The following is a 15,255-nucleotide window of genomic DNA, read 5'->3' as shown; positions in this document are numbered from 1 at the left end:
AAGGGTTAATTACGCCAAAAACCATGAACTATACCTCCATTTCCAAATTTACCATGAACTTTGTTTTTTATCAGCAATTCCATGAATTTAAAGGGTTGATCAATTTTTCCATGCTTTTTTGCTCCGGTGAAGCTCCGAGCTGAGATGGCAATTACGAGCTGACATGGCGCCGACATGGCGCCTACTATGACTGAAAATTGACACATGGCAACTACGGGCTGACATGGCGCCGACAGGGCACTGCCCTCTGCCGCCGCCGCCCTGCCACCCTTCTCCACCACCATCTCCAGATCAGCCACCCTATGCCGCCGCCCTCTGCTGCGTTCTCCCACCACCACACCAGATCCGCCACCTTCATCTTCCCCCTCGCGCCACCACCACGCTAGATCCACCGTCTCCCTCCCTCCTCCCACCCCCAAATTGAAACCCTAGGACCGCCTCAAACACATTACAGAACCAAAACAATTAACATCTGGAAAATCAAAGCAACGAATTGATGCAAAATTCTCGAGTTACCGACCAAGCGAATTGGCTATCGAGCTCAACAATGTCGCAATTGCAGAACACGCACCAGAGGCGATTCTGGTGCGCGAGCTCGGGAAGGATCGGCATCGGAGTTTTGAGGAAGAATTTGACGTCGTCGGAGAGCTTCGATTGGAAGCGCGAGAGGAGGCTGGAAAGCGAATTTTTGTGGCTTGGCAAATAATTGTGGCAGCGGCCGTGGTTGTGGTTCAATTTACAGACCTCGCAGAACACGAATTCATGCGGTTCGTTTCTGCTCTTCTTCTTCTTCTTGTCGCTTGAAATTGAGTTCGCCGCCTTTGGCTCTCTTTTTCCCAGCCCGGCGCGACAGCAGATCCAACCTGCGACCTAACAGCAGCACATGGAGCCGCCGTCTCCCTCCCTCCTCCCACCCCTAAATTGAAACCCTAGGACCGCCTCCCTCCTCCCACCACCGGCGCCGCGCCACAGATCTTAATTTCAGAATCGCGACGGCGGCGCACGACCTGGTGGCGAAGATGTGGCCCTAGGACCGCCTCCCTCCTCCCAACGCCGCGAAAATCTGACTCCAGCGAGCAGCAGACTCCCTCCTCCCACCGCCAACCGGTCCCGATGACGTCTAGTGAATTTCCCGGCTAGGAGGCATGGTTGGGGCTCAAAACGACGTCGTTTTACCCCCCAACTAAACGGCGTCGTTTTGATTCAGTTCCGGCGATGCCATGTCATTGCCGGCGATGCCATGTCAGCATTCAATTTGGGGATTTTTGAAAGTCATGGAAAAATTAATCAACCCTTTAAATTCATGGAATTGCTGATAAAAAACAAAGTTCATGGTAAATTTGGAAATGGAGGTATAGTTCATGGTTTTTGGCGTAATTAACCCTAAAAAAACTATTCTAACCTATTGGAAAAACTATCGCGCCTCCATTCCATTCCCAATTCAAGATCTGTCACTCGATTCAATTTCCAAGCTTCCAGCGGCGCGCCTGCCCTATTCTTCCCCCACACACTTCTTCTCCTCTTCTCCACGCACGCCGCGCCGCCGCGCCGTCTGCTGCTGCCCCGTCGTCTGCTGATGCCCCGTCGTGTGCACCTCTAGCGTCGACCTCTCCGTCTGCCTCTCCGTCTGCTGCTGCCGTCGACGTCAGCCTCTCCATCTGCTGCTGCCGTCAACGTCTGCCAGGCTCGTCGCACGTCGCCGGTCGCCCTCCGTCTGCTGCTGCCCCGTCGTGTGCACCACGCCGCCCTCTCCGTCTGCACCTTTGGCGTTGCCCTCTCCGTCTGCTGCCGCCCCGCCGTCTGCACCCGTCGCCCTCTCCGTCTGCACCTCTAGCGTCGCCCTCTCCGTCTGTTGCTGCCGTCGACAGCCTCTCCATCTGCTGCTGCCGTCAACGTCTGCCAGGCTCGTCGCACGCCGCCGGTCGCCCTCCGTCTGAATCATGTGAGCATATTTTGTTAGAAATCTGTGTGTTGGGCTGTTGGCTAGAATTTGTTTATTGAATCATGTGAGCATATTTTGTGAATCATGTCAGCATGTGAGCATATTTTGTTAGAATTTTGTTAGAAATCTGTTTATTGAATCCGTGAGCATGCTAGAATCACACGCCTCATCTACTACTTAAGTTTGAATAATTGTTGGTCTTAAGTTTGGCCTCATCTACTGTCACTTGAGTTTAGCCAATTTTCTGTCACTTGCCTTCTGTCACTTGCCTTATCAGCACGCCCCATCTTACCGTTCTGACCTCTCTTATCAAGGGATTCACTTCCTCTGAATTTGCCCCTCTCTGTCACTGATTTGTTTCTGCTAGAGACCTTGAAGAAGACGAAGAGTTTGGTTGCGCTTTGCACATAGCGCGCCAGAGAAAAGAAAACGAGGGTGTCCACTAGGCCATCTCTAGGGAAGTGAATCACTTGGAAAGGATTATGAATTTAAGGTCTCTAGCAGAAACAAATCAGTGACAGAGAGTGGTAAATTCAGAGGAAGTGAATCACTTGATAAGAGAGGTCAGAACGGTAAGATGGGGCGTGCTGATAAGCCAAAACATGTTAGAGACAATGGCTTAGGGAATGTAATATCAAAGATAAGTGATAACAGGAAAGCTCCTTTGGCCACACAAAAGGAGTTGAATCAGAGAATAAATGCAGTTGGTTCTGTCCGTCACAATAGAAAGGATCAGAGAATGAAGGCCTTGGTTAATGGTTCAGATTTAACAGAGGCACCACCTAAGAAGAAAAAACGAGGTATCCGGATAGATCCTTATGATACATCAAACAAGAGATTGGATGATAGCATATCTGATCAAGGTCAGTATGGTTTTTCTTCTAATGGCTAGCCTTGTCTCTGTACCAGTCTAGAATTCATGATTTCTATTTTTAGTTGTCAAAAGAATACCAATCTTCCATTAGTTTTGTATGTTATTTTGATACATGTTCCTTTGTTTTCCTTAGTAAAGGATTTTGACTTCCAGAATTTGGCAAAATGGAAGGTTACATCAGATTTTCTTACCAGTTGAATTATGAATTGCATTATCATGAGGTTTTAATCTCTTATAAATCCATGAGGCAAAGCAAAATTATCTTTGGATTCTATTCACCCAGAGATCGATATGGTACTCATTCAGCTCCTACTGTCTTACGGATCAAGCTTGTGGTTTTGGATTTTTATCAGCCCAAGCAAATCCTAATTTTGATAGTACGGTAGCAGATTAGTGTTACCTTCAATTGAAAAACAACTAGCTTCACTTGTTTAAAAGAATATATTTGTCATTACAACTAGGGGCTGGCACAATCCTTTCAGTTGAGTGAGCCGTGCCAAACCCAAATTCTGGTACAAAACCATAAATGATGAATGAATTTTTGGCTTCTTAAGTTTGATTTCTATGCATGATGTCCAGGTAATAATCAGGGGAAGGTGGATGAGACAGAAAGCAGTGGTTCTCAAATGTCAAAGAATGCGCAATTTCGTGCTATATGTCCTAGCTCCTCCATCCTTTCCTTTGTAGAAGACAATGTAATAACCCATTCAGCCTATATGTCATTGGCAACTCCTATAGTTAGTTACATTCTCAACTGTTAACGTTGTGATTCTTTTCTTTTTCTCTGGAAAATCTTTATCCAGTTATTAGGACGTAGACGTGAAATTGTATTTAGGAGAGCTGGCTACGACATTGAGCTTCCTGCTCCTTTAGACAACATACCCTTCTCAACGACTCCAGAAAGAGAACGGATCGAAGTACCAGTATGGAGTTACTCTCTTCCAATTTTGAATTGTTTCTACCATGTTCATGTTTGATATTTGAAGTTGACTAAGGCTGAATGGGGTGAATGGTGGGTTGTTGGAAAACAAGGCTGGAATATCACCTGTCTTTGATTCTTCCCATTATTCTTGATACCTACTATCATCTGCTTAACATGAAATTCGGACTTCTGATGCTAGCCAAACTAACATATATTCAATATTATGCTTTTATTGCATGACGTCTTCTCCTTTTTTCATTATAATTACCTGAAATGTACTTGTGTAATTTATAAAAAAAAATATGCTATGTGATGTGGTTGTCTAAAACTGTTATTGGATCTTACATTGAATCCTTACTCTTGCTAATTTGATCACGTTGCAGGCATTTAGAAACAAATTAGAATTCTTTGCTGCTGCAAAGATTTCCTCATCATTTCCCCCTCCTGATCTTCCTGAGATTGCATTTGCAGGTAGAATCGTAATATTAGTCACCTCCTTTCAATATAAATAGAGTGAAAAGTTGGTTTTTTGGATTTTGCATTTCCTTGAGCACAGTTCTCGTTTTTGTTCTTTTTCCTGTTTTAAGACTGCTTTCCTATGTATACTATACTTTCCAAATAGTTATGGCACATGAAATTTGAATGCATGAAGACCGAAGTATAGATAAAAGACAAATAGCTGGTCCAGTTTATCTTAGGGCTCTTGTATTGTTGTCTTTCTTACAAGATGATTTGGATTTTAATGTTATGGAACTTATATTACAAACTTCCTGGGAAAACATTCAGCTTCATTTCAGAATAAGTTTCTAGTACTTACTTTGGACTGTTTATTCTGTTAGGCCGGTCAAATGTGGGAAAGTCATCATTGCTCAATGCACTAACGAGGCAATGGGGTGTTGTACGGACGTCAGACAAGCCGGGCCTCACACAGGTGCTGCATGTGTTGTTACTGCTAACACTCAAAATATATATGCACGCACACTAACATTTTACCATCCTTTTGCAGAGTATCAATTTTTTTAAGCTTGGACCGAAGCTATGTATGGTGGATTTGCCTGGATATGGTTTTGCTTATGCCAAAGAAGAGGTGAAAGAAGCATGGGAGGAACTTGTGAGTATTCTAACAAGCACTACAACTTTGTTCCATTTCACATCTCTATTTCTGTCTCTAATTTTCCTTCAGCCATTCTGGATTTCTTGTGATTTGTTGGTGATTATCACACGTTCGGTCACTCCTAAGAACAGAAAACTAGTATTTGTCAATTTCTTGAAAAGGTAAGATGAAAAAGTGGAAAAAAGAAAGTCATTTTATACTGGAAAATTTCAAGAAACTAAAGGTTAATGATGATGGTGATCAGCAACTTTTGTCTGTAGAAGGAAGGGAAAACTAGGTCTAGCTTGTCAATGATGAGCTTGGATTAGTGATCATAGCACGATATGACATCATGTCCTTATGATTTATGTGAGGTATGTGAGGGTTGAGAACAAGCACAAGAAGCAAACATAATCTCACACTTCAACTCAGGCCCTCTGTACGGGGAAGGAAGCACCCTCTTCAAATGTTAATGCAATTACACCTTTATTAAAGTATCAGAGACCAATTTGGATAAAGTGATATTAAAAAAAATCAATTTTTGTTAATGTTTGGATGCCTACCTCGCATGATGTTTTGCTAGGTGAGGTCTTAATGAGAAAACATTTCGAACATGGGAAACAAAGTTACATCCAATAAATACACATTATATATATATATATATATATATATATATATATATATATACAGAGAGAGAGAGAGAGAGAGTTAGGTTATAGTGAGAATGCTATTTTTCGTGAGAAATGAAAATAATGCATAAGTCAGTATATAGTGTTGCGTAAGTTTCTTATAATGATTGAATAATGGTATTCAATTAATTGATACAATTTCCGATTCCTTCAGGATTCAAACCTAGGTAAAAATTCGCCTCCTCTAGGTAAATATCAGCCATAGGATTTGAAAATCTAACGTTACAGTTTCATTCTTATCACATTTGTCCATTCACAAAAAGGATAATCAAAATTAACTTGTCTCTTGTTGAATGCCTCATATGCAATCAAAAGATTTTAAGTTGAATACTTTTCTCTATAAACTAGATTAACATCTTCCTGTTCAACTATGGTGATTAAGCTTTCTTTAGAGGTTTCATATGCTGGTGATTTCTCTTTGCGTTGTTTGATATATTTTGTCAAGGTGTAGATTACATTCAGTTTCTAATTGTTGCGTTTTTTATGTCGCAAATCCTTTTTAGGTAAAAGAGTATGTCATGACACGTGTTGGTCTAAAGCGGGTATGCCTTCTTATAGACACAAAATGGGGTATGAAGCCAAGGGATTTTGAACTTATTGATCTGATGGAAAGGTACATAAATTATTTGCACGACCTCCATCATCGTGTGTTTCTTTTTCTGTTGCAAAATCTTTCTATTGGTGAATTTCAGTGACAGAGTGATGTCCATAACTTTATATTATAAATGGTTGAATCACATGGCAGAGGTGGTCCAAAGTTGCTTTACTCTTTATATTTTTCCTTGGGTATTTATTAGTCATATGTTGTAAATTGTACTCCCTCCGTCCCATAAAAACATGCATACCTGGTAATAACTCTCCCACTAAACATCACAATCAATGTGGGACCCTTTCTCCACTCACACTACATTTTACAAGATTTCTTAAAACTCATGTGGTCCCATACCATGCATGTTTTTATGGGATGGATGGAGTATTTAATACTTCCTCCGTCCCCCATATTTATGCATACCTTGCCTTTTTGGTATGTCCCCCAAATTTATGCATACTCTATTTTTGGACACTACCCCACATATAATTCTTATAATTTTACCCTTTTAACTTCCACTATTTACCCACAATCTACTTAACAATACCGTCAATGTGGGACCCTTTCTCCACTATCATTACTTCAAACAACTTTTTATTAAAACTCGTGCCTGAGTCAATCATGCATAATTTTAAGAGACGGAGGGAGTATTATGTCTGTAATGCTAAACAGGCCAACTGCGAAAATAAGTGGGCTATTGAAGATTTAGATTATGTGTACAATTGTTTTTAGTGACTTGATGGAGCATCATCCTGAAAATCAATTTGCTGCTAGTTTGTTGTTAATTCCACTAATGAGAATTTTGCTAACCCTTCTTCATCTTAAATGTGCAGGTATGAGACAAAGTATCAAATTGTTTTAACAAAAACTGATTTGGTCTTTCCAATTGATGTGGCGCGACGAGCAATGCAAATTGAAGAGGTAAGTATTGTAGACGTGTAATAGTATAGAAATCACATCCATACATGCTTTTCTGACTGGAGCAACATCATCTATGATCTTACAGAACCTCAAAGCAAAGAAATCTGCAGTTCAGCCTTTGGTATGGACATCAATAATTTCTCTTTACGTGTAGTTTTATTCTATAATATGAATCATAATTACAATAACCTTGTCTAACTACAGATGATGATAAGCTCGAAAACTGGGGCTGGTATCCGAAGTTTAAGGACAGTACTAGCTAATATTGCCCGGTTTGTCCCACGCTAGAAGGCGCTTCTTGAGAGGTATTTGTTCATGCTGGATTTGAATTAGTGAAACAAGTAGAACCTAGGGCGCTAGAATAGGAAAACAACTCTCCCTCAAGCTTTAATTACCAATTAGTAGTTAGTTTTTAAATTCTAATTGTAGTTCTTTGCAAAACTTCTTTTGCTATATGCACACAAGATTTTGTTTTATTCTCCCCTGAAAATCATAATGTCTGGTGTTCAAATATCAACGTTTTGGATCTCACTAGTTAAAAAATTGCAGTTATTCCAGTGATGTGATGCATCCCAATACTAAGGTCATTGTGCAGTTGATATTGAATAGAGAAATCAATGTGTAATCGGAAACATATTTTAACACTGGCCATCTCTGAATCAAAAATTGGATATTGGGTCTGTTTTTGGGAATGTTTTTTCACTTTGTTATCAAGGATTGGATATTGTATTTGTTTATGAGTCTTTAAGAGGATTTTTTTTTCTCTCATGTTTGGAATTTTAAGGATTTAGTTTAGCCCCCATCTATTTGTGAGTGGAGTTAAGATAAACTTTTAATGTGGCCAGCTTAACTTTTCTTGGGCTCATATTTATATAGTATGACAATGTTTTTTTAAATGAGAGTTTGATGCTTGCAACGTAGCTTACCTTTTATACAGAATAGTTTATTCACCCAGTTTGATTTCGCATTGGTTTATGTATTATTGCACCTTGTGCTTAATATTTTGAGATAATCTGACAATTGCTAGTTAATTCTCACTCTTTCAATCTTGTTGCAAGTTAGACCAAAAAAATTCAAAACATTCAGTAATGTCCAATTTTTTTTTTTTTTTTGATGAATAATTTCTTACTAAATAATACAAACCACACATACCCCCCACCTATGGTGGGTATTGTGGCCGAGAGTACTCGAACCTGTGACCTCTTGGTTAACAGGCAACCACCCCATCCACTAGGCCATCCCAAGGGGACGAAATGTCCAATTTTTTGATTTGCAGTAAATTCATCTCTCTAAATTTTTGTGAGTTCGGAGTTGAGATTTGGACTTTCAGTCAACTTAAAAACTTAAAATTTATTAAGTACTTTGAAGCTCATTGTCTGAATTATCCTTCCATATTGTCAGTCTTCTTGTTGGATGTATTGAACTGCTACACGAACTATTGGGGATAGGGATGGCAACAGGCTATATCTGGACTGGATCTCATCAATACCATATTCAGATTTAGATCTGCGGATCTTAAAATTTAGGATTCAGATCCGTCAAATCCGCGGGTCTAGATCTATGGATCTACTATTTTTAAATTAAATTAAAAAGTCACAAAATCAACAACATTTAATTTTCTTCTTAAAAAATATTGCATAAAACAAAGTATTTTAATTTGTAATTCTAATTTGTGTATTATTTTTAATTTTTAATATATTTAATATTATTAATAAAATAAATATAAAAAATAAATAATATATACTCCCTCCGTCCCGCCCAAGATGCAACATTTTTCTTTTTGGGTTGTCCCAACCAAGATGCTACATTCTTTATTTGGCAAAAACTAACACTAATTAAATACTCCCTCCGTCCGCCAAGATTATGTCACAATTACTATATCGGGCGTTCGCCAAGATTATGTCACTTTTCTTTTATGGCAATGGTCCCACCATCCTCTTTAATATTTTATCCTTACTAACACTCTTTATTTATAAAAAAACCACTCAAAATTCAATCTCAACCACTCATCTCATAAAGTGGTGGGACCCTTTCTCCACTACATCAAAATCATCACCAATTTTATTAAATCTCGTGCCCAAGCAAATTGCCATAATTTTGGCGGACGGAGGGAGTATTTTCTTATTACATTCTCTCTCCTACTTTATCACTTTTTTATTTTCTCTTTCTTACTTTATCACTAATTAAATATTTTCTTATTACATTCTCTCTCCTACTTTATCACTTTATTACTTATTCTCTCCTACTTTATCACTCCTTAATATACAACTCCTTAAATCTTGTGCCCAAAAGCAATGTTGCGTCTTAAGTGGGACGGAGGGAGTATTAAATAAAACGGATTCACGGGTCGGATCCGAATCTCAAATTTCAAGATTCAGATCCACATCCGTTTTAAAAATTGAGATCCAGATCCACGGGTCCAAAAAATTGAGATCCAAACCCTGAAAAACGGATCTGGATCCACGGATCTGGATCGGGTCCACGATCCATTGTCATCTCTAATTGGGGAGTCCTAATTTTGTTGTGCCAACCACCAACTCAATTACTCAACGTCAGACATCAATGATGAAATTAACAATCAGAGAGGACAATTTAGATAATTTAAATGCCATCAATCAATTTTGAATTTTGATGTTAGATGAACTTCGAAATCTCACTTCCAAACTAATGCCAAAAAATAGGAGAGATGAATTTTTACTATAAATCGAAATATTGGAATACTATTAAAATATTTTAAAATAGAGGTGTCATCTGCAACAAGATCACGGTTTAACTGTTATTATCCATAATATATTTTGAGAGAATAATCTTTAATATTTTATATCAAATATGTTGTGACTTATTACGAATTGCGAGGTCAGTTTGTTCTTAAACGAGTTTGTGATTTGGACGTGAGTGAAGTTTTTTTTTTCTTTAGAATTACAAAAGATATTTAATGTATAATTAAACAAGCAATGGATACTACTCACAAAGGTGGAAAAAACTACCCACACGTAGGCGGGATTGAATTAAAGATATCTCATAAAAGAGAATTTTTGGGTGCCTCAATTTTATCATTTAAGCTAAGCTTCATTGACAAAAAATTAAAAAGGACGTGTGTGAAGTTCCACTAACTTTAATTGAGAGATTATTTTACATATAATTGACATTATATCATTGGGACTCGTTAAAAAGAGGATGAATGCATTGTTTTACCATTCCAACCTAATTCTTTGATCACTAATTGAGGGACTTTTGTAATGACTGCAGCACGTCGTCTCTCATTTGCTTCTTCTTCTTCTTCTTCTTCTTCTTCTTCTTCTTCTTCTTCTTCTGTCTCATTGCTTTTGAAGGTACAAAACCACATCTTGAGCACTTCCAGATTCGGTAGTGCACACAGAGCCGTCGTCGCTGCCGGAGTTATTACACAAAAATCCAGATTTAATTCTCTAAGAGTAGATGGAAATTTGGGTACGTGCAGATATTGATCGTATGATGACCTCCAGCTTAATGTTTGGAGTTTGTGAAGATGACACATCAACTACTTCACTCATCCCTGATGAGCCTTCATGCTCATAAGAGATATGCAAGCTTTTTATATTTGGAATGCTTTCCAAGAAACCCCTTCTAATCACTGACGAACTTATCCTCACACTCCCTATCGTCTGCAGCTTCTTCAGAACAATTTTTTTCATGTAATCATCTTCTATCCTGAGATATGATATACCCAATATGATGAGATGTCTTAACTCAGACATCTCCCACAACTCAGCTGGACAAGAGACACAGTCTAGCTTAGCAATCAACGTTTGCAAATTACACAATCATGATATTCCACTTCTTGGCAATGACTTGCAATTGGTAGATAAGTAGCGTAAGTTCACAAGTTGTAATATTTCTTCCGGGAACTCAATCTCATACCTATTCATTTCCAATAAATCCAACACCCTAAGCAATCTTAATGTGAAAACCATGGGAAGTACATTCCTATCGGACTCGATCAAGAGTAGAAATGATCGAACAAGTGACATCTTTGATGAAGAAGCATACTCATCATCTTCCATTCCATATGATGTGTGAATACTCACACGATGCAGCTGGTTAGAGAATGTGGAATTCTTGACATGTAGAAACTTCTCATCATCAGCTTTCCTAATGCATAAATCTCTCAAAAGATCATGCATGTTGTACCTCTTTGCTTTTCCATACCAATCATAACTTGTAATCGAAACTAGATTCCTTTCTACAAGTGACTTTAAATAATCCTCTGCCTCTTCCTCCAAACTTTTATCTCCGTTCGATTTCACAAATCCTTCTGCTACCCACTTCCATATGAGTCTCAAGGGGTCAATCTCATAATCTTCGGGGAATGCTGCCATATAGAGGAAACATGGTTTCAAGTGAAGCGGCAAATGGTTATAACTTAAGGATAGTATATTCAAGAACTGCTCGTCCCATTCAGCAATTGCAGCTCTTACGTCGTTCCCAATATCCTCCCAAACATCTTTCAATCTTTCCACCTTTGACAACAGCCCTCCAATCACATTGATAGCCAGAGGAAGCCCACCGCAATCACTTGAAATCTTCTTTCCTATCCCTTGTAACTCATGAGGCCAATCCTCTTCTCCAAACACAATTTGGCTAAGAAGATCCCAACTTTGAGACTCGCTCAGCAACTGCACCTTATGATGCAGACTCTTGGAGTCTGCATGTTTGGCGACATCCGATTCCCTAGTGGTGATCACAATCCGACTCCCCTTATTGTTGTCCGGGAAGTACCTCCTTATCTCATCCCAGAATGTGGTGCTCCAAATATCATCTAATACAATCATGTATCTTCTACCACACAAGCTCCTATACAAGATATCTTTTAACTCACCATCTCCCTTTCCATTATGTTTGTCACATTCTTCTTTTCCAATTATGCACTGAATAAGGCTTAATAGAATTGACCTCATATTGTAATCTTGTGAAATTGTGGTCGAAGCAAGATAGCTAAAGTGGTGAAGAATGAGTGGATCTTGATAAAGTTTTCGAGCAAGAGTGGTTTTACCTATACCACCCATACCCATGATGGGCAGGATCTCCAGCTTGCTCTGCATCCCGGTCAGCCGATCCTTCAACTACATCAGAACTTCATCGACTCCCACCACGACGCTCTTCGAACTCGAGAAAGAAGCACCATCACCACTCCATGAGCTGCCAGTTGGCTTCTTGTTTCTCTCCACCTCAACGAGCTCCTCAACTTGTTGGGTTAAAGAATCAAGTTTTTGTGTCACAAGCAGCACATCTGGTGTGAGCGGAGTGAATTTTTGGAGACTGACACCACAAACTAGAAATTTGACTAGTGTTCGATAGCTTTGGTGATGGCCGAGAATAGTTGACGCAGAGCAGTTGATGAAGGTGGTTTCAAGAGTGAAGAATGGTAAAAGAGCAGAGTTTGTGTTATAATTTATTTAAATTAGGATTATAAAATATATGAGTAAATAGTAAATATTTAATTTATTATTATTATTATTTTAAAAAGGGGGTTATACTTTGTCAATTTTCTGGTTTATATCATGACCTTATAATTTGGCCAGAAAATACATCAATTTTCAATTTAATTGTAACATGACTTTATAGTCTCGCTAGAAAATACACTAAATTTCAATTTATTCTCAATTATAACATGACCTTGTAATTAATTTAGTATAATAATGTCAAGTTTAATACATTAAATATTTTTAATTTTCTTTTCATCTCACAATATACTATATATAAATACATATATATTTGATAAATATACATCTATATGTAAATAATATATAATATTATTTACTTTTTAACATAGTTTCTATTATATATGTACGTAATTTTTTTATTGGTCCTAATATTTTATAATTTCATAATTTAAATAAATAAATACTTATTATATATATAATATATTAATAGAATATTAAAATCAAATTTATATATATATATACATATGCATTTGTGTGTTGAAAATGTATATATATATATATATATATATATATATATATATATATATATATATATATATATATAACAAGATATTATATTGATGGCTTAAAAATACATGCACAATATATAGATTATGAAATAATTAATCATTTAACTTAATATTTATAAAAATTAATCAATCAATTAAAAATATTTTACACATAACAATTTAATATAAACACAATAAATATTAATACATCTATGATGAAAAATAATCTAAATAAGGTCATGTTATAATTGAGAATAAATTGAAACTTGATGTATTTTCTGGCCAAATTATAAAGTCATGATATAAACCAGAAAATTGACAAAGTATATGTATTTTCTGGCAATAACCCCTTTAAAAAGAGGGTTATTTCTTCGTGCTATGAGATTGAATTATCTCCCCTGCACCAAATCACCATCCCTGTGATTGTCTCTTCCTTGAGATAATAAAATCCATCTCCCTTTATAGTTCGTTCTTCTTCACCCCTGAATCAGAACCTTGCTGCAAAACGTGCAGACTGATCTATCTATCTTTGTCAAACCACATTCCCCTGTGATTGTCTTCCTCAAGATAATCAAGCCGCATTTTTTTTCTTTTTCCCTTGTCCCTTTCAGAACAAGTCTGTTGTTACCAAGAACCTGTAGTACCCACCTTTGAAACTTCAATTCTTGTAACAATCCTCCATCGGACTCACTGGAACGAACCTCCAGAATCAAGAACCCACTGCAGACCCCCTTCTAGCACATTCAGTGCTTCCGCGAAATCCCATGGCTCTTTCTCTTCTGACTCCACCCTCTTAGTGGCATTTGACTGATCTTGGCTTTTCTTCCAAGCAATGCAGTCCCTCTTCCAGTGCCCCAGCTTCCCGCAGTAGAAACACCCCTGAGCCTCATCATCTGAGCCCATGTTTCCCTGCCTTCCTTTCTTGCCCTTCTTGAAAACCCTCTGGGGTTTCTTGGCCTTGCCACTCTTCCCCGATCGCTGTCGAACAGCCCTAACCGCTGCCGATTCCGCAACAGCGCTGATTTCTCATCATCGAGCGAAACTGACGAACTATTTGAATAAGCGGCCATCGATTTCATCGAGAAGAGCGATCTGCATCCGCTCCTCGTGAGATTCCCGTAATCGATCTGTCAGATCCACCTTCTTTCGCATTCCCTGCGAATCTCACCATTCACCGTGGCAATTTCCTCTTCTTTACGTTAGGAAAAACTTTTCAACCAGAAATTACTGTCTCTCCGATCAGATTTCCCCAATCGGTCGATTGATCTTCTTCGCCGCGATTCAATCAGCCGCAATCTTTGCTGTCGACATCCTTGAATCTACTGCGCCGATCTTCGTCTTCCCACAGACGGCGCCATTTGTTGAGCAAGTGATCAGCACTCACGCGATAAACCAAACAAAACCAGCGATTAATCGAAGAAAACAAGAACAAAGGAAATAAACGGAGAAGAAAGAACGCAAGACTTTTTACGTGGTTCGGCAATGTGCCTACATCCACGGAGGGGACCTCTGGATCCTTTCACTATCGGAATATTGAGATTACAGATACAATCAAGAGTTTCAAGCTCACAACAATGGCTATGCTAACCGCTCTCTCTCTCACTCTCAATCTGTACTAACTCAATATTCACCCCCTCACTATTGAGATAATACTAACTACTATTTATAGACTAATAAAGAATAGCATTGACATCCTTTCACTTATCCTTATTTGCAGATAAGTCCTTCAATTGTTGAGTTTTGTAGACACACTCTCCAACAAACTTCAATATTATGTAACCTCTCTCTACTTGAAAGCATTTTAATTTACAATAAATCTATACAGCCACATTCTGATCACCCACAAATTAATATAATAAGGAAAATATTGATTTATTTAATTTATTTTTTAAAGAAAAATAAGATTTAATTATTTTATTATATTCTCTACATTGTACTTATTTTTATTTTTGGGTTAAGTACCAAATACCCCCCCAACGTTGGGGCCCCTATCGCGTATAGGACCCTATAGTCAGGGTCCGCGCTGTTTACTACCTCAACGTGACTAAACCTAAGCAAATCCCCCCCTCAAATACCAAATACCCCCCCTGCATTAAGTCACCGTTGGGGGGGTATTTGGTACTTAATACCTGACTATAGGGTCCTATACGCGATAGGGGCCCAACGTTTGGGGGGGAATTTGCTTAGGTTTAGCCACGTTGAGGTAGTAAACAGCGCGGACCCTAACTATAGGGTCCTATACGCGATAGGGGCC

The 15,255-nt window shown here is 38.5% G+C and overlaps 2 protein-coding genes across 6 annotated transcripts; one reads left to right on the top strand and one right to left on the bottom strand.

The window, feature by feature from the left end:
* The first annotated feature begins 1,410 nt into the window (after nt 1-1,410).
* LOC130999359 (uncharacterized) lies at nt 1,411-7,797 on the top strand. 5 transcript variants are annotated; one of them, XM_057924884.1, is made up of 12 exons: nt 1,411-1,942; nt 2,310-2,805; nt 3,396-3,511; nt 3,620-3,739; nt 4,122-4,209; nt 4,578-4,669; nt 4,745-4,849; nt 6,024-6,133; nt 6,943-7,030; nt 7,116-7,151; nt 7,235-7,335; nt 7,580-7,797. In XM_057924884.1, exons 2-11 carry the CDS (start codon nt 2,520-2,522, stop codon nt 7,316-7,318), a joined length of 1,125 nt encoding a protein of 374 aa, XP_057780867.1. In that variant the 5' UTR covers nt 1,411-1,942; nt 2,310-2,519; the 3' UTR covers nt 7,319-7,335; nt 7,580-7,797. The 5 variants fall into 5 exon arrangements, with proteins under 5 accessions (XP_057780867.1, XP_057780871.1, XP_057780868.1 ...); XM_057924888.1 differs by lacking the exon at nt 3,620-3,739 and having other exon boundaries at nt 2,597-2,805; XM_057924885.1 differs by lacking the exon at nt 7,580-7,797 and having other exon boundaries at nt 2,597-2,805; nt 7,235-7,506.
* Nucleotides 7,798-10,833: 3,036 nt separating this feature from the next.
* On the bottom strand, nt 10,834-12,111 carry LOC130998757 (putative late blight resistance protein homolog R1B-16). Its single transcript, XM_057924165.1, has one exon. The coding sequence runs from the start codon at nt 12,109-12,111 to the stop codon at nt 10,834-10,836; it is 1,278 nt and encodes a 425-aa protein (XP_057780148.1).
* Between the last annotated feature and the right edge of the window lie 3,144 nt (nt 12,112-15,255).

This window comes from Salvia miltiorrhiza, chromosome 8 (assembly GCF_028751815.1).
Source record: "Salvia miltiorrhiza cultivar Shanhuang (shh) chromosome 8, IMPLAD_Smil_shh, whole genome shotgun sequence".
Classification (NCBI taxonomy): Eukaryota; Viridiplantae; Streptophyta; class Magnoliopsida; order Lamiales; family Lamiaceae; genus Salvia; species Salvia miltiorrhiza.
Note: the sequence above shows the minus strand (reverse complement) of the source record. Positions and strands in the feature narration are given on the sequence as shown.